This window comes from Podarcis cretensis (assembly GCF_951804945.1).
Source record: "Podarcis cretensis genome assembly, chromosome: 9".
Lineage (NCBI taxonomy): Eukaryota > Metazoa > Chordata > Lepidosauria > Squamata > Lacertidae > Podarcis > Podarcis cretensis.
The window spans coordinates 52,765,363-52,788,121 of NC_137178.1; the positions used below are offsets into that span (position 1 = coordinate 52,765,363).

A 22,759-nucleotide genomic window follows, 5' to 3' on the forward strand; every position below is an offset into this window, starting at 1 on the left:
GCATAAAAAGCCTAATGTTGAAATAGTACTAAAGGCAAAATATAAACAGTATTTGTTGTTAACTTCCCTTTGCAAAGAGCGAGATATTTATGAATATATTCATTTACTGGAAAGACCATTTCATAAGATACTGAGTGGAGAGGCTACACAATAGGCATGAGACTTCTGTTTGTGCTGTGATTTGTAGGCTCAGATTGATGATTTCCAGGCATGGGTCCGAACATTTTTCTTTTGTCCTGCCTCGGAAAACCCACTATTTACTTGCAGTATCGTCTTATCCCATATGTGCCCACTCAGCTGCTTTGATCTGTGGAATTGGCATGGACTGTTACAAATCCCACATAATACTCAATTTGTACTTATAGAGGCGGGGACGCAGGTGGCGCTGTGGGTTAAAGCCTCAGCGCCTAGGGCTTGCCGATCGAAAGGTCGGCGGTTCGAATCCCTGCGGCGGGGTGCGCTCCCGCTGCTCGGTCCCAGCGCCTGCCAACCTAGCAGTTCGAAAGCAGCTCCGGGTGCAAGTAGATAAATAGGGACCGCTTACCAGCGGGAAGGTAAACGGTGTTTCCGTGTGCGGCTCTGGCTCGCCAGAGCAGCGATGTCACGCTGGCCACGTGACCCGGAAGTGTCTCCGGACAGCGCTGGCCCCTGGCCTCTTAAGTGAGATGGGCGCACAACCCCAGAGTCTGTCAAGACTGGCCCGTACGGGCAGGGGTACCTTTACCTTTACCTTTATCAGAGAGGCACCCTCAATGTACTTTTTTCAGCACTTGCTTATAACATTTGCGTAGGCAAGATGTTGATGTATTTTAATCTCTTTTTACTGTACTGTTAATTTTAATTATCTTTTGCAGTCGTACCTTGGAAGTCAAACAGAATCCATTCTGGAAATCCGTTTGATTTCTGAAACGTTTGGAAATCAAAGTGCAGCTTCTAATTGGCTGCAGGAAGCTTCTGCAGCCAATCGGAAGCCACAGAAGCCACATTTGGCTTCCAGAAATAGTTTGCAGACCGGAACATTCACTTCCTGGTTTGCAGTGTTTGGGAGCCAAAACGTTTGAGAACTAAACTGTTCGAAAACCAAGTTACAACTTTATTTTTTTCCATTTCTTGTTTAAAGGTTTCTGATAGCTTTAATATTTCTTGCAAACCACTTAGAGGTTTTATTGCAGTTGAGCAGTATATACGTTTCATTAAATAAAATAAAGAAATAGTACCCAACAAGAATCCATTTCTGCTAGCAAGCAGAAAATACATACACTGGGCTATTGATTTTTAAATACATGTCCAAACAGTTTGGGCTTGGGCTCATGCAGACTTCCGTTTGTGCTGTGATTTGTAGGCACAGGTCCAAGCAGAGTTTGTCCCTGCTACTTTTCCTGGGAAAATGCATTGTTTACAGCTGAATCGGAACAAACAAGCCAATAGTAACACCTTGACCATGACCTGGTAACAAATGAGCAGAGGTGTTATAAGCTCACTGTACCAGCAACTATACTGCAGCATTCCGCACTTAACTGCATTTTAGAGGCCAAGTGCAAGGGAAGCGCCACATAGAGTGCATTGCAGTAATCTAGTCTTATAATCACCAGTACTCAAACTACTGTGGTTTAGCTCTCCAGGTCCAGGAATCAGGTTTCTAGAATTCATATTGAGGAATACAGTTATTAAAGACTCAATGGGTCTGTGCTGAGATAGCAAATGGTGCCCTTGGATGTTTTCAGTGTCGCTAATAACATTTTAACTACAGTCGTACTTCGGAAGTTGAATAGAATACATTTCAGAAGTCTGTTCGACTTCTGAAACGTTTGACTTCCAAAGCACGGCTTCTGATTGGCTACAGGAAGCTCCTGCAGCCAATCGGAAGCCGTGGAAGCCCAGTCGAGCGTTCGGCTTCCAAAAGAACATTTGAAAACTGGAATGCTCACTTCCGGTTTTTGATTGTTCGGGGGCTGGAACCTTTGACTTCCAAGGCGTTCAGGAGCCGAGGTATGACTGTACAGTGGTACCTCAGGTTACATACACTTCAGGTTACATACGCTTCAGGTTACAGACTCCACTAACCCAGAAATAGTGCTTCAGGTTAAGAACTTTGCTTCAGGATGAGAACAGAAATCGTGCTCCGGCGGCACGGCGGCAGCAGGAGGCCCCATTAGCTAAAGTGGTGCTTCAGGTTAAGAACAGTTTCAGGTTAAGTATGGACCTCCGGAACGAATTAAGTACTTAACCTGAGGTACCACTGTACTACTACTTCTTCATTAAAAAAAAGGGTTGTGCAAGCCAAGGTTTTTTTTTTTTTTTTTGCTGCTTGGTCCACTAGAATGTCCTTCCCCTCCGAAATCCCCTCTCCCTGAGCTGCAGGTAGGAATCCCTAACCTCAAAAATGCGTCAATGTTTCTCTCTTCATAGCAGCTTGCTTGACATTTGTAGCAAATGGCCATTAGGATGACAAGCTGACAACTAATCTCTCTCATTACGTCCTTTTTAAGTACCCCCTCAGCATGATTAGAAAGATTGCTGCAAAGAACACTGAATGTGTGTCACAAAGCCTCTTCCGTGCAGCTTTTAGAATTGATTGCACATCTCCCTTCCTTCCTTGACAGAAAATGGAGCTCTCTCCAATTTCCATCATCCTGTGAAATTACTATGGGCTGCTGTTGAAATAATTCTCCCTGTGTCTTCTAAAGAATAAAAATACTTTTTAAAAGTTTATATAACAAAGTAATAATAGTTTTTTTAAAAGGTCTTCTCTGCTTAGTGTATCTGCAGCCCAGGCACATACCATTGGCTACCAGTTGGCCCAATATCACTTTGCCACTCGATGTTTTATATAATGTGTTTGTTTTAGCGTTTCAAATTGTAAACCATCTTGAGTGCCTTGGGAGAAAGGCGGTATGGAAATCAAATCAATAAATATTTACTTAATTTTGTGGCAGACCCTGAGCTTACAGTGCTACTGTCCCAAGTTCAGAGGAGTGCAGCAACTGAGAGCTGTGTATTTTTCAAACCATTTCTGATTCTGTATGTAAATGTTATAGTATTTATAGTATTAATTTTTATAGTGTTCTATTTGGCTTAGAAGGAAAAATGGAAGGGCAGTACAGTCATACCTCAGGTTGAATGTGCTTCAGGTTGAGCGCTTTTGGGTTGCGCTCCACGGCAACCCGGAAGTAACGGAGCACGTTACTCCCGGATTTCGCCGCTCCCGCATGCGCAGGTGCTAAAAATGACGTCATACATGGAAGCGGCAAAACGCGACCCATGCACACGCAGACGCGCCGTCACGTCTTACATTCCATTCAGGATGCAAACGGGGCTCCAGAACGGATCCCGTTCGCATCCTGAGGTACCACTGTATATAAATTCAATAAAAATTAATAAGTTTCTGCAGATCATTTTTTTTTCATATAATATTTTATTAAATTTTACAAATGAAAAACAATACAAAAGAAAAACAATACATATCAAACATACAACAGACATCAAAACATCAACAAATACAGACAATTAAAACACAACAAAAAAGAAAAAATATAACAGAAGCAAAAAGATTAAAGATTTAACAAAAAAAGAAAAAGAACCTCTTTTCAAATTCTTATCATTCATAAACTTATTTTCCTGACTTCCACCCACCTCCCTTTCTTGTATTCCACTTTAAAATTGATTAGCAAATTCATTCTTATTAGTTTTATCCTTAAATAATTTCCCTCACGTATTGTACTTTCCAGATTTTCATCCAATATCTATCCCTTCTTTCATACTCTTATTTACCTTGTTTACTAGAACCTCTTCATTTCATTTCAATGTCATCAACATTCAGAAATTTTACAGTGTTTTTGTAAGTAGGTTTTAAACTTCTTCCAATCTTCTTCCACCCGCTCTTCTCCTTGATCTCGATTTCTGCCGGTCATTTCTGCCATTTCCATGTAGTCCATTACTTGCATCTGCCATTCTTCCAAGGTGGGTAGATCTTGTGTCTTCCAATGCTTTGCAATAAGTATTCTTGCTGCTGCTGTAGCGTACATAAAAAAGTCCTATCCTTCTTTGGCACCAATTGGCTGACCATGCCCAGGAGAAAGGCCTCTGGTTTCTTCAGGAAGGTATACTTAAATACCTTTTTCATTTCATTGTAGATCATCTCCCAGAAAGCCTTAATCTTTGGGCACGTCCACCAGAGGTGAAAGAATGTACCTTCAGTTTCTTTACATTTCCAGCATTTATTATTGGGCGAATGATAAATTTTAGCAAGCTTGACCAGGGTCATGTACCATCTGTACATCATTTTCATAATATTCTCTCTTAAGGCATTGCATGCCGTAAATTTAATTCCAGTGGTCCATAACTGTTCCCAGTCAGCAAACATAATATTATGTCCGACATCTTGTGCCCATTTTATCATAGCAGATTTTACCGTTTCATCCTCAGTGTTCCATTTCAACAGCAAGTTATACATTCTTGACAATATCTTAGCATTGGGTTCTAACAGTTCTGTTTCTATCTTTGATTTTTCCACCTGGAAGCCAATTTTTTTGTCCAAGTTATAGGCCTCTCTTACTTGGAAATAATGTAACCAATCTCGCACCTTGTCTTTAAGTTTCTCGTAACTCTGCAGTTTCAATTTATCACCCTCCTGCTCCAAGATTTCCCAATATTTTCGCCAATTAGTCTCCATGTTAAGTCTTTTCAAGGCCTTTGCTTCCATAGGCGATAACCACCTTGGAGTTTTATTCTCCAATAAATCTTTATATTTAATCCAGACATTAAATAATGCTTTTCAGTTTCTGCAGATCAGCATTGCAGGCTGCAACTTATACAAAGTTCTTTATACCTCACAGAGACTTGCTTCAAAGTAGACATATATAGGATTGCATTTTATTTTGAATTTTTCCAGATAATTGTTTACCATATCCTTGATTGTCCAGTTCATTGATACCAGGCAATAGTGGAGGCTGCTGAGAGTGAACCAAAGGGATAGGGAATTTGTTAGGATGTTGTTAAACTGGAAAAGCATGCTGGAGCCACACACCCACCCGCCTCTTGTTTGTTGGCTTTATCTCTGTCTCTTAAAACCACAGTTTCCCATCTGAGTCACAACTGTGGTTTAAATGTCAAGCTTATTGATCAAGATCTTGATATCTGTGTATATTCTGTCTCTTCACTTTTCTTGTGCATTTTTGTAGAATGCAAAAAATCTTTATGGAATATTCATTTCTACTCAGCTGTTGTGGAAAAAGTTAGCTGTGGACTTGTGGCAGACTGGAGACTTTTGGAAGAATGGGAAGGTGGTATAGGGGAAGGTGGTATTCTCAAATTTCAGCCAACCAAGTGTTTTCAAGAGAAGATCTGATTCACAGTCTTGAATTACTTGTCCTTTTACCCACTTGGTTATGGGCCAGAAAAAGATCCTTGTTAGTTGTACTTTTCTGTATGAGAATAGGCTTTACTTTCAAAATTTGGACAAATACTCCACCTGGGGTCATTTCTTCAAAAGATCTTGCTCCCTCAGAGCTTAAGAGATTCAGAATCAGTAACTGTAGGAGGCTACGCAGTTTCTTCCACTTGAATGTTTCAGTGTAAGTAGGTACGATTTGTACTAGCTTTTTAAGTCGATGCGAAAAAGTGCACTTCTGTGTGTACAGGAACCAATTTGTACAGCTTAATCGTTTAGGTGTGGGTGGTGAAGGAATTTCAATTTTTTAGTATTTTGAGTAGGCATAAATATGCTACTCTTCATTTTTGCATTTATACCTATGAGAAAAACATTTCTGATGGATAATAAAAAATACAAAAAACGTTGCATATATCCAGTTTTGTAAATATACTCGGTAGAATAGGGGCTGTTCTAAATTTGTTAGTCTTCAAAGGTACTGCAATGATGTATTATGGCCAAAAGGTTCTAGTTAGGATGCATTGTTATGAAAAAAACAAACCACCTTGATTCTGTGCCTTGAGGAGAGATCAAAGGGATTGAGGGGGGAAATGCTTAGGTGTTTAAATTTCAAATTATTATTTATAATAGCTCAAAAAGTATTGTATTGTAAAGCATTTGGGGATGCCTTGTGGGAAGCAATAGATAAATAAAAAGCAAACAATAACTTGCGAATTCCAAACACTATGGTTTGAATTTATTTTTTGCATCTTGGGCACAGTTTTTCTCTTTCATTCATTTTGAATGTTTGGGGGAGATAGGCTTATAGGTTGTTGTTCTTTTATAGCCAGTTGTCCGGGGCCTTTTCCACTTTACATGCAGATTTTTTTGTGATTTGGGTATTTGATTTGATTATTTAAAGAGGGAAAGGTCCAGAATAACAGGACGCCTCTACTTTTATGGGGAAGTCAGGCTGGTGTGATTCCACATTTGTGGACAAGCCATAGAACTGGGAAGGCCTAGGCTCAAATCTTGAATATAAAGTTAACTGGCTAATCTTGGGCCAGTTATTTTCTGTCCCCGCCTTACAGGTTGTTGTGAGGATGTGCCAGGCAGAATATTCTGCACCAGGCAGAATAACATGAGAACTGTGTGCACCACATAACCTGTCCTGGACCCCCTAAACTAGACTTTTGTCTCAGATTAAATTGCTACTGTATTTGACATCTGTATGTGAACTGCCACCTTCCCCTTCACCTCAGGCAGCAAAATGCCTTGGCGAGAGAGAGAGAGAGATGAACCATGTACGCTCCCTTGGTTTTCGAACAGCTTAGTTCTTTAACGTTTTGGCTCCTGAACATCGCAGACCTGGAAGTGACTGTTCCGCTTTGCGAACTATTTTTGGAAGCCAAACATCCGACGGGACTTCTGCGGCTTCTGATTGGCTGCAGGAGCTTCCTGCAGCCAATCGGAAGCCCACACCTTGGTTTATGAACCGTTTTGGAAGTTGAACGGACTTCCGGAACGGATTGTGTTCGACTTCCAAGGCTTCAGTACCACTGTATTTGTAACTTGTACCTCATGGACTTGAAGTTGGTTAGCAGTCATTTTGCGAGAAGCACCTCTTGTGTGCCCGAGGAGAGCTCCTAATGTACGTAAAGTACCTGAAGCGTATAAAGGAGGCTAATTAATTCATCACTTACTATTCTGTAATTAGTGCTTTGCAGTGGTTCACATTTTATTACGGCAGATGTGTTTCCGCAAATGCAGATTTTTTTGGTTCTGGTTGTGATCAGGCATTTATATTCTTTTGCTAATTTTGTAATCTCTTTCTTGTAGTTAACAGAGGGTTTATTTAAATATCTTCAATTAATACTCTGTTCTGTTACTGAGCTAAATGGAGCAAAACTAGCCTTGAGAACCATGTTAGGCTCCCTGAAGGAAACACCTGTTTTCTTTCATCTTAAAACACATGTGTCACTGGTTGTTCTGAAAGTTCATCTGCATATTTTTAGACATTTGTATAAACAAAATTTAAACTGTAGGACAAAGAGACTTCCTGAATTTTGCCTCAAAGAACAATTAAAACCTGCTCAAATGGTTTCCTGGTTGTATTATAAAAACAGTATAACTCTCCCATCTGTTCATGGCCGCCAGAACTGATCTGAATGTTTGAGGCATGTTTTCATCCAGCAAGATCAATAATAGTTGGCAAACTTATATTTCATAGCTTTGTTGTTGTCATTTAGTCGTGTCCGACTCTTTGTGACCCCATAGACCAGAGCACACCAGGCACTCCTGTCTTCCACTGCCTCCCACAGTTTGGTCAAACCCATAGCTTTGTTACCTAGGTTAAATTTGATTATACAGTGGTACCTTGGTTCTCGAACATAATCCATTCCGGAAGTCCATTCAACTTCTGAAACATTCGGAAACCAAGGCACAGCTTCCGATTGGTGCAGGCGCCCTGGAAACAATAGCCAACAGCCGCATCAGACGTTTGGCTTCTGAAAAACGTTCGAAAACCGTAACACTTACTTCTGGGTTTTTGGCGTTCGGGAGCCAATTTGTTCGTCAACTAAGCTATTAGAGAACCACGGTTCCACTGTAATTAAGAAAGCTATCCATGAGATCTTGGAATATTCCTGTTAAGGAGGGGTTATTTTAGTAATTTTAGATTCTAGCAAGTGCCCTCATCAGTTTGGGATGGTTGCTGTAGAAACATCACTTACAATTAAACATGCTTTTTTGTGTGTACAGGATATCCTTCACTATTGATTTCAGTGTTTCATGTACAAGGAAGCAAGAGCACATCCCCCACCCTTGACTCCTTCCTTATTTTCACCTAAGATTTACATACAACTGATCTTTTGAAAATTGCTAACTATGAAGAGATAAGTGATTACTGAGAATGTAGTATTTTCTTTTCTGGTGGGACAAAGACTGTGGCCAACCTATATGGATGTGCATTTTATCGGTTTTGTTTTGAAGATGCCTCTCTGACCTCACTGTATCATGTCAAGACCCCGAGGCCTCTCCCTCATGTTGAACCTGGACACAGTATATTAGGTTAAATGGGCAAATTTGGGCCACAACTTTATTGGTTACAGAATGTGAGCGGTATTGGCTTAGGCATTGGAACTACATCTGACTCCTGCCCGCCATGCAGGTAGTCCAGTAAGGGTCAACCACCAATAGGGGGAGCCCTGTTGTTGTACATCAACTAGAGCTCCCCCAGGGTCCCTGATGGGGTTGTGGCATGGCCCTAGCCCCTACCTGGGCTTTGGACAAGATCCATACATCCCGGATCCCTTTAATGGAATACCCTTAAAAATGGAGGGGCGGGTGTTGGCCATACTTCCCCTCCCCTGAACCAGGTTTTACCAATGCCTAACTGCCAAACCTTACAAAAGTTGTGACGGTTGCTACGAGGTAGGTGAAAACCAAATGGCCAGTGCCAATTTGCCAAGTGGGAAAATTCATTCCAAGCCCCCTCAACAGGCAACCAGCCAAGATCAATAGCAAGGCCATAATGTTGAATGGGAAGGGGTGTGTGATGCGGCCAGGGTCTCCCCGGTGACGTGGGGGCTTAGCCCAGCCCCTGCTGTGTGTGGGAGGCCACGTGGCCCGCCCGCAACACCGCCCCACCCGGAAGTGGAGCGGCCTTAACAATTCTCCTTTCACAACATCTGATGAAGTCGACTGTAGCCTAGAAAACCTTGTGCTGTAATATGTTTGTTGATTTTTAAGGTGCCACAAGACTCTTAGATGTTTCAGAGGTGAAAATAATAATAAAAAGCTAACATGTAAACCGTTTATGAACAATGCATTTCTATGATGATAAAAAGTGTTGTGGACCAATAAAGTTTATTAGTCAGCTTGCACAATTTGTATCTCTGTTAGCTGTTTGTGGCATAAAGGAAAGAAACGAAAAGCTACTTTTGTGAACTGTAATGCCTTGGCACTAGGAGACAGTCCCGACTTTTACCACAAGGGTTTTTTTTGTTTTTTTGTTTTTTGAAGCCAAGACTGCTATATGGGTCCATTCTTCAAAATTTGTTGACATGCTGACCTTTTTAAGTTCAAAAAGTTAATTTTTTAACAATTGTTTTTGATAGAGAGTAAAGGTAAAGAGACGGCTGCTATGAAAGCTGACCATCTGAGAGCCCGGAACATGAAGAGGTATATTAACCAACTAACTGTAGCAAAAAAGCAGTGCGAAAAGCGAATACGGCTTCTGGGAGGTCCTGATTATGACCAGCAAGAAGATGGCATCTTTGATGATAGTGATGGCCCACAGAACCAGAAGGTAGGCATGCTGGCTCTCTTTCTTTCTTTCTTTCTTTCTTTCTTTCTTTCTTTCTTTCTTTCTTTCTTTCTTCCTTCCTTCCTTCCTTCCTTCCTTCCTTCCTTCCTTCCTTCCTTCCTTTTCCATCTCTCTCTCTCTCTCTCTCTCTCTCTGACTGGCATTGGTGCAGCTTTTTCTGCATCATGTTATAGGACCTGACTGGAAGTAAATGCAGGCAAACTGGAGGAGTCTCAGTACTTCAGCGGCTACCTGTTTGCACGAAGGAAAGGTTGTGGCTTTTGTAAACAATGCAGAGATTTATCTCTCTCCCCCCCCCCCAAGCATTCTGTACTTGTTATCTTTCACTTCCTTTGGAAAGTTCAAAATATCTGATGTGAGCCTGCTATCAGGGACATTGGCAAGGCCTGCACCTGACTCTCTGTGATGACTCTAGCACCGTTCACAAATATTGACTAGCTTCAAGAGCCAGCCGGAATTTTTTGCTTGCTGTTGACCCTTGCTCTCCATAAAGTGGGAGCACGGAGGTCTTCGCTGCAGTGCTGCTCTTGAGTTTCAGAGGAGCCGGGAGCACCTCTTGAAGCCCAGTGCAACCGTGCAGGGATTTGTCCTCCTCACATTAAATTTGTAGGGACTGTGACCTTGCCAGTGCTTCTGTTTCTGTTTCCCAAGGCTAAGCACGAGGTCAGGGGATTCCCCAGGCATTGTCAAAATTTGGAAGAATAGAGAGAAACTTCCAGTCACCACACTGACTATAGAAAGCAGCGTGGAGTCTCACTGATTCTAAAGCTCAGCACGAGATCCAGAAGATACCCTTGTTCTGTGTTCTTCAAGTGTAGCACCCTGCTTGTGGTTAACGCTTAGCTGGAATGAAATATTCAACGCAGCAATAGAGAAATTAAAATAATAATTTATTTGTCAGACAAATAAATATGAGGCACAGTGGTATATGGTTACCAAGCTCTGGCCTGGCCTCTTGCCATTCTGGCCAGCACTTATATTTCCTTAATCCAGCCCCCTTGCTCCTCCTGTGGCTGCCTCTGTCCAATCAGCCTGGTTGAAATTCCTATTGGCTGTTTGCTAGAACCAATCACAAAAGATACACCCATTTCCTTCTTGCCTTTTATGGAAATCAAAAAGCTATATATTCTTCTATCTATAAATGACAAATAAGTAGTAATATATCTTACATGTGTCTCAACAAGGAATCTTAATTACCAGCTCACCTCTTGCCCTCCTTGCCCTATTGCCTTCCAAAACAGATGGTTAATCTTGAATTTTTATCTTAAACATATGTCAAGGATTTTGAGTTCACATCAACATTGAGAGATCTCCTTCATTTGAAGGTTTCTAAACAAAAGGCCTGACAACCATATATCAGGAGTGCTCGATGGCGTCTTCTGTCTGACAAGGGGCTGGGCTGGTGGCTGACTTAATTTCAGGATAGTTACAACTCTTACAACTATATGAAATAAGAATCTAGCATTTCTTAAATCCTTTGCATAATTATATTTAAACTAATATATTTAATACATAAATAACCTTTTAAAAGGAAAAGAAATCTAAAAAGGATCTTAGTTTAAGAAAGAAACAGCTTTAGAAAAGACTTCCCAAAAATGCTCTCTTTCTGCCAGCCAGACCAGTTGCTTTTTCACTGCTCTTGACCTTTCAACCTTAGGAAGAAGATATGGCTCATTTTACTATTTATCCACCCTTAATTTGTAGGGTCAGTGTAACCTTGGCTGTCAGCCTGTAATTCCCTTTTTACGACTTTGAGAATTGTTTTCTGCTATAAATCAGGGGGCCCCCTTGTCTAGGAGAAAAACATTTTGCCAAGGTTCTTAGGCAGCTGGTCTTCTGCCTGGCATAAAACATTTGAAAATCTTTAAACTCATTTTAAAATACAAGCCCTGATTAAACATATAAGCTTTAATAAAAATGCAGGCTTATGATTAGATGCCTCACAAGTGTTGCAGAACTTGCAAACAAGGGTGCAAGTCCCTAAAAACATATACTCGTCCAGAATTATATTTTTCATGTGGCTGTTTTTGTATGGTATTCTCCCCCCCTCCTGCAGTTTTAGTGGAAATTGTCAATTTCTTTGGAAAGCCTTTAAAAGCTGGGACTCCTGTTCTATAGTCAACATAATGGCTCTCATACTACAGGCCAGAATGGCCCTCTTTCTTATAAAAATTGTGCTATATTGAAATGTAGTACATAATTTTAGTAGCTTACCTAAGTCAGTTTGTCAAATATTTTGTCATGACATATATGTGAATCATATATTTGGGCACACGGTTGGCATGGGGAATAAACTCCACATTTCATAATAAAATAAAACAATTTATATGTTCCAGCTGTGCTTTGGCAGAATATTTGAACAGCGAAGGTTGTCCTATGTTGACTTCACAGGTAACAATAAGGATACTACCCCAGTCAACACAAATTGTCATGCTTCCAGGTAAATGTGGAGATGATTGGACCACATGGCTGCAATTCTGTGTGCATGCATTTAGAATTAAGTCTCCTTGGATTCAGTGGGACTAATTCTGAGTAAATATACACAGGACCAAGACTGAAAGGTTCATTATCTCAACTCTCAACTCCTCCTGAGATGCGGCAGAGTTAAAGGGCACCTGTTGAATTTTCATCCCTGAGTTTGAAGCTACTTGACTTTAAAAAGCTTAAAGGGACACACGTAGCTGTGGACTAGCTCTAAAATTAGATTTTCTAGTTCATAGCCAATCACGTGACAGGATTCTTGCCTGTGTCCCAGCATAGCTGTCTGCTTTCAGTTTATTGCAGGGCACCAAGGGTACTGGAATTTCCAAGACCTTGTGAGAACATTTCAGCCTTGTTCAAGGACTATACAAATTTCACATGCTTGGAAGAGAAGGTATTTTAAGAACTGTATCTGTGTTGACTGCAGTTCAAAGCATCTTACTTGGATGCAGCTTCTACTGACAACAGTGGGTCTTGTTTCTGAGTAAATGCAATTAGGATTGTGCAAAAATTTGGTAAAACTGGCACGAATGCTTGCAGCCAAAGCATAAAAACCGCAGCCTCTTCTACCATGATAATGATACATCTAATTCATTTTTTTATTCCTTTCTTACTTTAAAGCAAGTCAATCTGTGAAGAAATATTTGCAAACGAGTACCACTCCTCACAGTACTGAATTAATAAAGTACAACGAGAGCGCCAGTGATTGCATTGCGATAATATTTCAGACTGAGTTGTGTTTTTGCTTTTATTATCCTGTGGCAGTTTTTTATATGCCCTTGGATTTGACTCCCCCTGCCTTGGGGATTTAGAAGCATCTAAATAGGTTTAGAGGGAATGAGCTATTTAAACAAGTGGATGAAATATATAGCGGCTGAATTTAGTTTTAAGATGGTTAGCAGTAAGAATCACCGGAGGGAGAGTGGCCTTCTACTTCCTTCCATTTAAAGGGAAAAAAGAATCCTGTCAATAACTGTCAAATCTGTTTGCATAACAAATTCCTCTTCAAAGAGTCCAGTTTACAGAGACGTTGACATTTTTAAGAGTAAATTGAACATATAGAGAAAAAGGGAAGGGCAAGAAGTCAAGTAGATGTTCTGGAATGGCCAGAACAAGATTTTTAGCCTCTCTTGTTCCATTTTAGCTTTGGAGAGCCAGACATTGCCAAAGATTTCCATGCCTTTTCAGTACCCACCCACCAGGTACAACGTGTCCCCCTTGTGGTGGCTTGGGGCTGTGCAAAAGGAGTCTAAAATGTTTGTGGTGGGACCTCCGGTGCACACGAGTGGCACCTGTTTCCCACTGTGCACCTTTCGTGCATAGAAAAAAAAGGCCAGGTCAGGAAGAATTGGGTACATGAGTGCCCAGAGCCAGGAAATGTGCAGCGACTAAAATCCTGCTCCTGCTGTGTCCAAAATGCAATGGCCACGTTACTTTATGGGGTTTAGATCCCTCATAACCCCTGTTTTAAAGCAGGAGCATTGGTTGCCACCTTGTTTCCAGAGCTAATTGAAGGTGCTCACGTTAATGTCTGAAGCCCTAAACGACTCAGGTGCCGAATTTTGGAAAGACCATCTGCTTCCCTACAGACCCTCTCAGGTGCTAAGAACAGCAGAGGGGGCTTTCTCAGTAGTACCATTGCATTCAGAAGTTCATGGTGGTGGCCTGCAGGAGGACATTCTCTGTGGCAGCACCTAAGTTGTGGAACCTTCATCTGGCACCTTCACTATTGAATGGCCCTTCTCATTGAATTCTCTCTTTACCCTGGCCTCTAAAACATAACCCTGAGATGTATACTTTAAGGATGCATCCTGTTTTTGTGATAGTAAGTTGTTTTAAACTGGTTTTAACGTCGTATTTTTAAATTGTGGCAACCCTCCTTGGGAACTTAGGGTGTAGGGTAGGTAAATAAATTAAAACAGCCACCAACATTATTATTATTATTATTTATTATAGGACACCCCTGCAGGGCTCCCCTTCTACTAACAAGGTGGCGCTCTTGCACGCCGTCTCTGCAGCTGCAGCTGCAGTTCCACATTTGTTGTTGCTGGCTAAAAATCAACCACCATCTCTCAGCCAAATCTTACCAGCTACCTGGCAGCATTGCTTGTTAACAGGAAGGAGGAGTTCAATTTATTTTAATCAACACTGAAGCTATAGCTGATTCAGGTGGTGAAATGAACAGGAACAACCATGTTTTTCTGGGGTCTTTCAGGAAATACTTTGAGCCTCCAAAACAGATGTATTTTTTTCATGCTGAACATTTTGCATGCCCTTCCAGCCACTAGATTTTGGTTACAGATAGCAAATCAGCAGGCATATAACTGTGCTGATAAGGAACACTTTAGAAGGTTTATTTCCCTCCACTCCAGTTAAGTTGCTTCTTGAGTTCTTGGTTCATTGTTTCTGCATTGTAACAATTGCAGAAACAGCAGTGGATTCCAGTGTCTCATTTGCAGCTCAGCGTGAAGCTATATGAGCTAGTTCTTAAGCTGTTAATGCTCTAGTTTCAGACATGTTTGCTGGGAGCAAGTCCTGTCTATTTATTTGGGACTTATTTAAAGGTAAGCATGCCTAAGATTGTCGGCTCCAGATTGCAAAACTAAAGGTGAGGTGAGGAAAAGCTCTTCAACCAGGAAATTGTATAGATTAGAAGTGGAGTTGGGGGCTACTCTTGCATATGGAGCCATCAGTGACACAGAAGAGAATGGAATAAACTTTGCACACCTCGGGGCTCTACTATATGGAGGAGTTCTGCAAAATTCATAGAACTTCTGGATTGGGTGAATGAGTCACTCTTTCTGAAGATACACAAAGGAAAATTATTATAGTGTGTTCCCTAATTCCTTGTATTGGTGTGTGATCAGGTAGGGCATTGTCTTAGCAGTTGTGTCATAAACACTCATGAAAATTGTCTTTAAGGCTGTGCAACATAGCGTACCATTTTTTCACACCATTCACACCATTTTTAAGAGGTTAACAGCAGAATACTATATCTGCTTCTTTGGAATAAACAATTGCTTATTATGTTTTTAGTATTTGGTTGTCTATCCAGAAAGCTGTGTGATGAGCTGCTGAGTTATTCCCCCCAATTTCTGGATACAATATCTTACTGCTCGACACTTTTCCTTGGAACTGGGGGGGGGATTCAAAACTCATGTTTGTCCAGCCCTTTGAAGGAGTTTGAAATGGTTTAAAACGGAGGTGCTCAGAAAGACCTTTTTTTTAAAAAAAAAATGTTTTGTGCAGTTATGTATCAACTCCTCCCAGGGACCATATAGAGAAGGGTAGGTTATAAATGTAATTAATAAGTAATAAATTAAAGCGGCTTCCAACACAGTACAAGGAGCTGCTGCTGCTGAACCAGTATACACAAAAACATTCTTGCACGTGCTAAGAGGGGCCCTTGTGGAGATGGCACTGATGATCTCTGCATCCATGAAACATTGATAAAAATCTCAGGAGACATTAAAAGAGTGCTGGGAAAATGGTAAGGTATAAAAAACAATGAATCCAGAATCTTGGATTATCTCTGCTGATCATTCCAGCCTTAATCCACTTTGTCAATAATAAGTGCGCTTAATGAGGTTTGTAACCTGTGAACTAGATTACTTAATTGAAATAATGTCATTAATTGTCCCCCTCCCCCCCTCCAGATTCTTCAATTTGAGGATATTTTGTGCAACCCTTCCTACAGAGAGCACTTCGGAACATACATGGAAAGAGTGGATAAGAGATCTTTGATCAGCTATTGGGAATCCGTGGAATACTTGAAGAATGCTAACAAGGTACAAAGTAGATAAACGTATGTCATACCTTGTTATTGGAAATATATATATTTTTGGCAGGAGTTTTAATTGTAAACCAGTGTTGTATAAAAAGTTGGCATTGGCTTTAGTATTCAAATTGCATATAAACTACTCCTAGATATTTTATCAGTCCAGTCAGTTGTGCTGGTGTGGCAAAAGTCAGGCCAAATTTAAAAATCAATTCCCTGTTTCATGAAATGAGTAAAGAAAATGGACTGTTCGAAAACATAAACAGTTAACACTTAATCTTTCAGATCACTGGTATTTTTAAAATAATTTTTAGTGTTCACACGCAGAAGTCTGCTGCTGTGATCTCCCTACCATGTGTTGCTGAGGATCAGCAATATGAAAAGGAATAAAGACAAACCTGCATGGGGTGTGATCCTTCTTGCTTTCTGTTTGAGTATGCTGTACTCTGGATTATGATTATAATTATTTGCTGTATGCTTACAAATATTGAAAACCAAGGGTCATTCTTCAGAGAACCGAATAGGATAAACAAACATATATTTAACTGCATGGTTCTTGATTATGATGGATGCATCTCTTTTTGTTGGTTTTTCTTCCTCCTTAGGCTGAAATACCTCAACTTGTGAGTCAAATCTATCAGGATTTCTTTGTAGAAGGCAGAGAGATTACTGTGGAAAAGTCACTGTATAAAGAGATACAGCAGAGCCTTGTAGGCAACAAAGGCATTGAGGTGTTTTACAAAATCCAGACTGATGTTTATGAAACACTGAAGGACAGGTACTACCCATCGTTCCTTGTCAGCGATTTGTATGAGAGGCTGATCAAGAAGGAAGAAGAGAGGAGTACTGTTCAGATGACATCTGACGACAAAGATGAAGTGGTGAGTGATGCTTACAGATGCCATGGAAGATAAACTAGGTAAAAAACTAGAATATTTGATAGCATAATAATATTGGGGGACATGGATCATAAACGCTAGGGGATCAGACCAAAGGTCCATCTTAGTCTATCTTTGTTTCCAAAAGTGGCCAGGCAGCAATAGCTCTTCCTACTATTGCCCCAACAACTGGGTGTGTTGTCTCTGAACCTGGAGCTTCCATTTAATTATTGTGGCTAAGAGTAAGTGATAGACACGTCTTCCATCAAACCCCTTTTAGGCCAGCATTCATGGTCCTTTTCCCACTTCGTGTTAACTTTCACAACAACCATGATGTAATTTAGGCTGTGAGATAGTGGCTGGCTCAAGGTTAACCTGTGAGCTTTGTGATTTGAGGAGGGATTCAAACTCAGATCTCATTCTAGATGGCACGGTTATTTACTTCTGCTTAGACAATGTGTGTTAAACCAGGTAGTCAAGTTAATGGATTATACTTTAGCATATATGGATCACTGTTGACTTTCTCTTCTAGAACCAAGTTTGTGAAGAAGTTATTGATGAAGGAAGCTCCGGAATTAATGAGCAGGCCAGTTACGCTGTGAATAAGCTACGTCAGCTAAATGACAGACTTGAATATAAGAGACAAGCTCTAAATTCTCTCTGCAGTTCACCAAAACCTGACAAAAAGGTTTGTGGCTTTGTTATTTATATGCATTATACTAGCAGACTGTGTTTCAGAGTAGACATGTAGATAGACTCTAGAGAGCTTTCACTTCAAAAAATAATTTGGAAGGTGCTGTTTTCCAGGCTTCTCATTAGCCACTGATTGTTCTACAAAGGCATTGATATACAATCTTTAATATTGTTTCCTTCTCAGCACCCTAAAAATCTGATCTTAGCAATTTATGCGGGTTGCAGTGTTGTTCTGTCAGTGAATATAAGTACATATGTAGCTGTCTGACACAGAATCAGATCTTTGATTGCTTATAACCCAGTAATTGTCAGTTCCAGCTGACCCTGGTTCTTCTCCAAGGACTCAAGCATAGACCTTTCTCAAATCTATTACCTGATATTCTTTAACTGGAGATGCCAGAAATTGAGCTCTGGACATTTTGCATGTAAAGCTGGTGCTCCACTGCTGAACTATGAACTTTAGTGACAATGTGGAATAGACAGTGGGGCTTTCTAGCATTTCTGAAATGGTCTATGGGCCTTTTGGATGGCATAGAATCAAACCTGCATTCCTGCCTGCTTCTCCAGTTCTGCACCAGTGCTTGCTCTTTGGTTTGGTAAATGAGACACAAAATGATACCAAGTCCTAGATGTTGGCATGGAAGGTCCTGCCTTGTGGGTTGATTGCAGTATCACAGGAAAATATTATTCGGTGCTTTGCAGCTGTGTTGAGAAAAGTTGCCACATGGAATTAATCTGACGTGTTTACTGGTATAACAGTAACAACTGGTTTTTGTTCTGATATGAGCAATCAAGGGGATATCAAACCTCTTTAATTTTAAAATACTTGGCAACCGTTCCATGACTTCATACAGCAAGAGGACCATGTTCACAACCTGCCTTTGACACATGGCAGTCTGTGGAGAGTTCTACTAAACTAACCTCTGGAGTAAGACGTTGTCAAATGACCCAGAAGTTTTTTAAAAAATTAATTTTTGTTGTTTTATTGTTGTTACCACGAGCAATGGAGAATCAATAAAAACATATATATTTTTAGTAAAACTGCCTTTATGGGAGTTGCTTATCAAAAATTGTTGGTAGTTGGTTACTCGTGTATTTTTTGATCAAGTATAAGCCTCTTCTATTCTATTTCACTTTTCCTGCTCACATGATTCAGTAAAATCAAGCACAGTACCACCTCAGCACTTTCAGGTCCTTGAGTGCATCCTTGGGCTTCATACATTAACATCAAAAGCAATGTTGCTGCGATATAACAACTAAGGCATGGCTAAGTCAGATTTCTGCCAACCTAGCAATTTGAAAGCACGTCAAAGTGCAAGTAGATAAATAAGTACCACTGTGGTGGGAAAGTAAATGGCGTTTCTGTGCGCTGCTCTGGTTCACCAGAAGCAGCTTAGTCATGCTGGCCATATGTACGCCGGCTCCCTCAGCCAGTAAAGCGAGATGAGCGCCGCAACCCCAGAGTCAGTTACGACTGGACCTAATGGTCAGGGTTGCCTATACCTTTACCTTTAGGTCACATTCCTGGGTTCATGCATCTTATGTGATGCATTCATCTGAAGTCGTGCAATTGCCACTTGGCCTTTGTTACAGTTTTACAGATAAACACAATATTCTGTGTGTACCCATAAAAATAGTGTTTAGCATAACCATGCTTTTTAAGGTCCAAAGATTCCAAAGCCTCTTTACAATCTAATTCTGCACCATGATGTTGGACCTCTCTGCATAGATTATCTATTAGGTTGCTGAATGTGCATTTTTTCCCAGCTGTCTGACTGCCTACTGTCCCGCCCCCCCCCCCCCCGGCCAAAAAAAAACATCTAAGTGAATTAGTGCTGGACAATATTTTAAGTATTTTTAATTTTTTTAGTTCACAGCACTTTTAAAAACTTTTCTGTAGTGATTTCCCCCTTCCCCCTATCTTTCATGAACTCAGCACTAAATCTTCATTTATCATTATGTTTCAGGGCTTAATTTGCTTTTCATTTCTGAACTATACGTGACCTTAAGCAAATTATGCATGACCTTTTAAGCAGTACTGCTATGTCAAGACAGAGTCATTTAGATGGGGAATCGGTTTGGGAGCTTTTACTAAATTCCTTGCCTCTTTCCCTTCCACTCCCTGACAATTTTTTATTTCTCTTCCTTATTGCTACACATTTTAATCTGTTTCCTTCAGTACATGCACCAGAGTGATCTGTTGCAATAGTTGTGTAGATTTTCTTTAAAGGAAGGAAGGAAGGAAGGAAGGAATATGATAACCGGTAATAACAAGTGGTTTCTCCCCTTCTTGGCAGATTGTTTCTAAACTGAAGGATGAAATCACTCTGATGGAGCGAGAACACGGTGACCTTCAATTGCACATTGAAAGAACAGATTGGTGGTGTGAGAATTTCGGCATGTGGAAAGCCTTCATAAATTCCAGCGAAGTATGGATTTCTCCTTCTATTTTTTTTTTTTTTTAAATAAGTGGAACCTTTCTGTCATGTAGGTGTGCATGCATATCCTTTTCCAGTATGATGATGATGTAATAATAATAATAATAATAATAATAATAATAATACCCTTTCTCTGTTTTAGGTCATAGAAGAAAATGGTGAACAAGTGCCCTGTTACTCTGTCATGGTGAGTTTACAAGAGATTGGCAGCGTTGAAGCTAAGGAATGGACGGTACTCCGAAAGCTCAGCGAGTTTCAAAGCCTACATAGGAAACTCAGTGAGGTATGGAGAACATGTGGAAATTGCTCTTGCTTAGTTTTAATATTCTGTATGGCCAACTTCTGTATCCTCTGTCCTCCATATTGTAGGGAAGGAGCCGGACATGTCTGTCAACAAAAACAACAACCTCCTATCCAGTACCAGGCAGTCAGATTCAATAATAGTGGGATAGGAGAGCTGGAGGGTGGGGGGTGGGGGGTCAGATCTGGCAACCAATGCACCCCTTGGGTTTCAGGTACTACATGGGTAGACAAGTCTAAAAAGCCTGGGAGCACAAATTTTGATTCTCCTCTAGCTCATTTACCAGAAGTAATGTATTTAGCAATAACTCTGAAAGTGGATACATGTACTCGATTCTGACCACGCCAAACCTTCCTAGAGCAAAATATATATCAGGCGGCTTAGTTTGGTCAGAATCAAGTTGGGGGTCGTCTTCATGAGCTCCTGCAGTTCAGAACGTATCACTCCACTGATCATAAGCCCCATTTTTTTTGTCCCCTTTCCCCTTTTCTGCTCTTGTGAGGCAGAAAATTGGGCTGTTTTGTTTTTGCTCTCTTGGTGTTTTGTCTCCCTTTACTGATTCTTATCAGCAACATTTTTCTGTTCAGGGAACCTGGCAATTTTCTCTTTGTTGTCTTGTGTTTTTGCTGCTGGTACTTTATGGGGAGTATTCCAACCACAGGGTGCCTTCTGTGTGTTTATTATTTATTCACTAAATTCATATCCCACCCTTCCTCCCAAAGGAGCCCAGAGCAGCACCAAACACCATTATGTTCATGTGCCCCCCCCCCTTCTTTTAATCTGGTTTTGTTAGAGCATAGTCCACACTGGCTCTCAACATCCTAGAAGAGTATAAGCTTATATGCTGTATTTAAAACTTTTTATCCTGTGTTCATGTTAGTTCGGAGAGTTGGCTTAAGCACATCAAGAGTCAAAGAGGCATAGCATGCAAGGCATACTATGTGTGCATGTGAGTGTGAGTGACAGCAGCCAGCGGTCGGAAGGCATCATGACATGTTAAACTGACACTGAAAGGCAAATGTGAACATAGGCTTTGTTCCGTCTTTTCATATGCACCTAAAGTAAATTATTTTCACAATAGCTCATTCTTTTTCCTTCCAACTGTTTGTTGGTTCATTCTTATTTTGCCATTTTTATTCTGGCTGTATGAAGGCTTTACAGCTTTCTTCTACTTGCTTAATTGCACTGACCTGACCCTTTTATAACCTATTACACTCTGCATTTTTTGCAAGATGTTAGTTCCAATGAGCCTTAAGCTGGCATTGGCTTATTTCTGCAGCCTAGTACTGCACTTAGAGCTACTCTTTTGGGCTGATTGATGGAAGAGTTCCTGCAGGTGATCAAGGGTACAGGCAGAGGAGCCGAAAACTAGTTCTTCCCTTTCTGACTAAATAGGACAAAAATAAAGACAGTGTGTAAATTAAAATGGAGAAATAATTGTGATTTGCTTTCTTTCCCCGTCCTCCCACCTAGTGCTTCCCATCATTAAAAAAAGCTCAGTTGCCTTCACTCAGCAAACTGCCCTTTAAATCAGTAGACCAGAAATTTATGGAGAAGTCAAAGAACCAGTTAAATAACTTCTTACAGGTAAGATACCAAAGAAGCAGCAATCACAATATATATATCTGTTTTATTTTACTAACTCAGAATGGTGCATTGTCCTTTTTTGCATGGGCTTTAGAGTAAGGAATTCAATTTCTTGATTGCATATTCTCACATTTCCCCCCAATGTTTATTGGCCTTTTCACATACTGCAATCCAAATCCAGAGCGAGCTGAATTTGAAGTCCTATTCATTTCAATTGGGCATTACTTACAACTAATTGTTGATGTTTATGTGACTTTAGTATGACCAAATTGCTCTGGATTTAGGCCTATGTTATTTAAATGTATAACTCAAGGTATTTTGAGTGCAAGCCTAGGCATATGGTAAGGTATGATGCATATGTTTGGATCTGTTTAAATGTGCAACTTAGGTTTACATATGTTTAGCGTATCAAAGAAGTACACTTGTCGGGTACACAGAACTGGCTGGTGGTGTCAAATGCAGCTTTTCTAGCATACAACCCAATGCAGTGAACAGCTCTTGACACTTCTTCTGGTTGGCTGCGCCTGTAGCCAATAACAGCTCCTACTTTTCTGTTGCGTTCTCTGGGACAAATTAGGTACTCTCTCAGATGGGCTCCACTTCTCCCACTTCACCTTTCGATGGATTTTGTGGTGTTTCAGAATCCTACCACATTCTTGCGTCTTACTCATACCATCAACCGTGACCAGACTTCATTAATCAACCCTTTTCTCCAACCCCGAATAGTGATGCAGCTGAAAATTTTCTATAGGTTGGTCTTCTGAGCAGTTCATTGAAGTTCCAAAACTGCTGTTGAAAGCAGTCAAGGGGTTCCATGCTTAGAAATCCTTAGAAAAATCCTTAGGAAATCCTTTTAGAGTTCTCTTGGCCCTATAGCCCCTCCCCCAATGCTTAAGGGACCCCTGACC

At 40.6% G+C, this 22,759-nt stretch overlaps 1 protein-coding gene across 1 annotated transcript in view; it reads left to right on the forward strand.

The window, feature by feature from the left end:
* The window catches only part of SNX25 (sorting nexin 25), a 52,383-nt gene that overhangs the window by 22,898 nt on the left and 6,726 nt on the right, over nucleotides 1–22,759 (forward strand). The window contains exons 7-13 of the mRNA XM_079989912.1: nucleotides 9,487–9,677; nucleotides 15,833–15,964; nucleotides 16,560–16,835; nucleotides 17,365–17,520; nucleotides 19,823–19,954; nucleotides 20,106–20,246; nucleotides 21,738–21,851. Of these exons, the coding sequence (XP_079846038.1) occupies nucleotides 9,487–9,677; nucleotides 15,833–15,964; nucleotides 16,560–16,835; nucleotides 17,365–17,520; nucleotides 19,823–19,954; nucleotides 20,106–20,246; nucleotides 21,738–21,851 (1,142 nt within the window). The remainder of the gene's footprint in view (nucleotides 1–9,486; nucleotides 9,678–15,832; nucleotides 15,965–16,559; nucleotides 16,836–17,364; nucleotides 17,521–19,822; nucleotides 19,955–20,105; nucleotides 20,247–21,737; nucleotides 21,852–22,759) is intronic.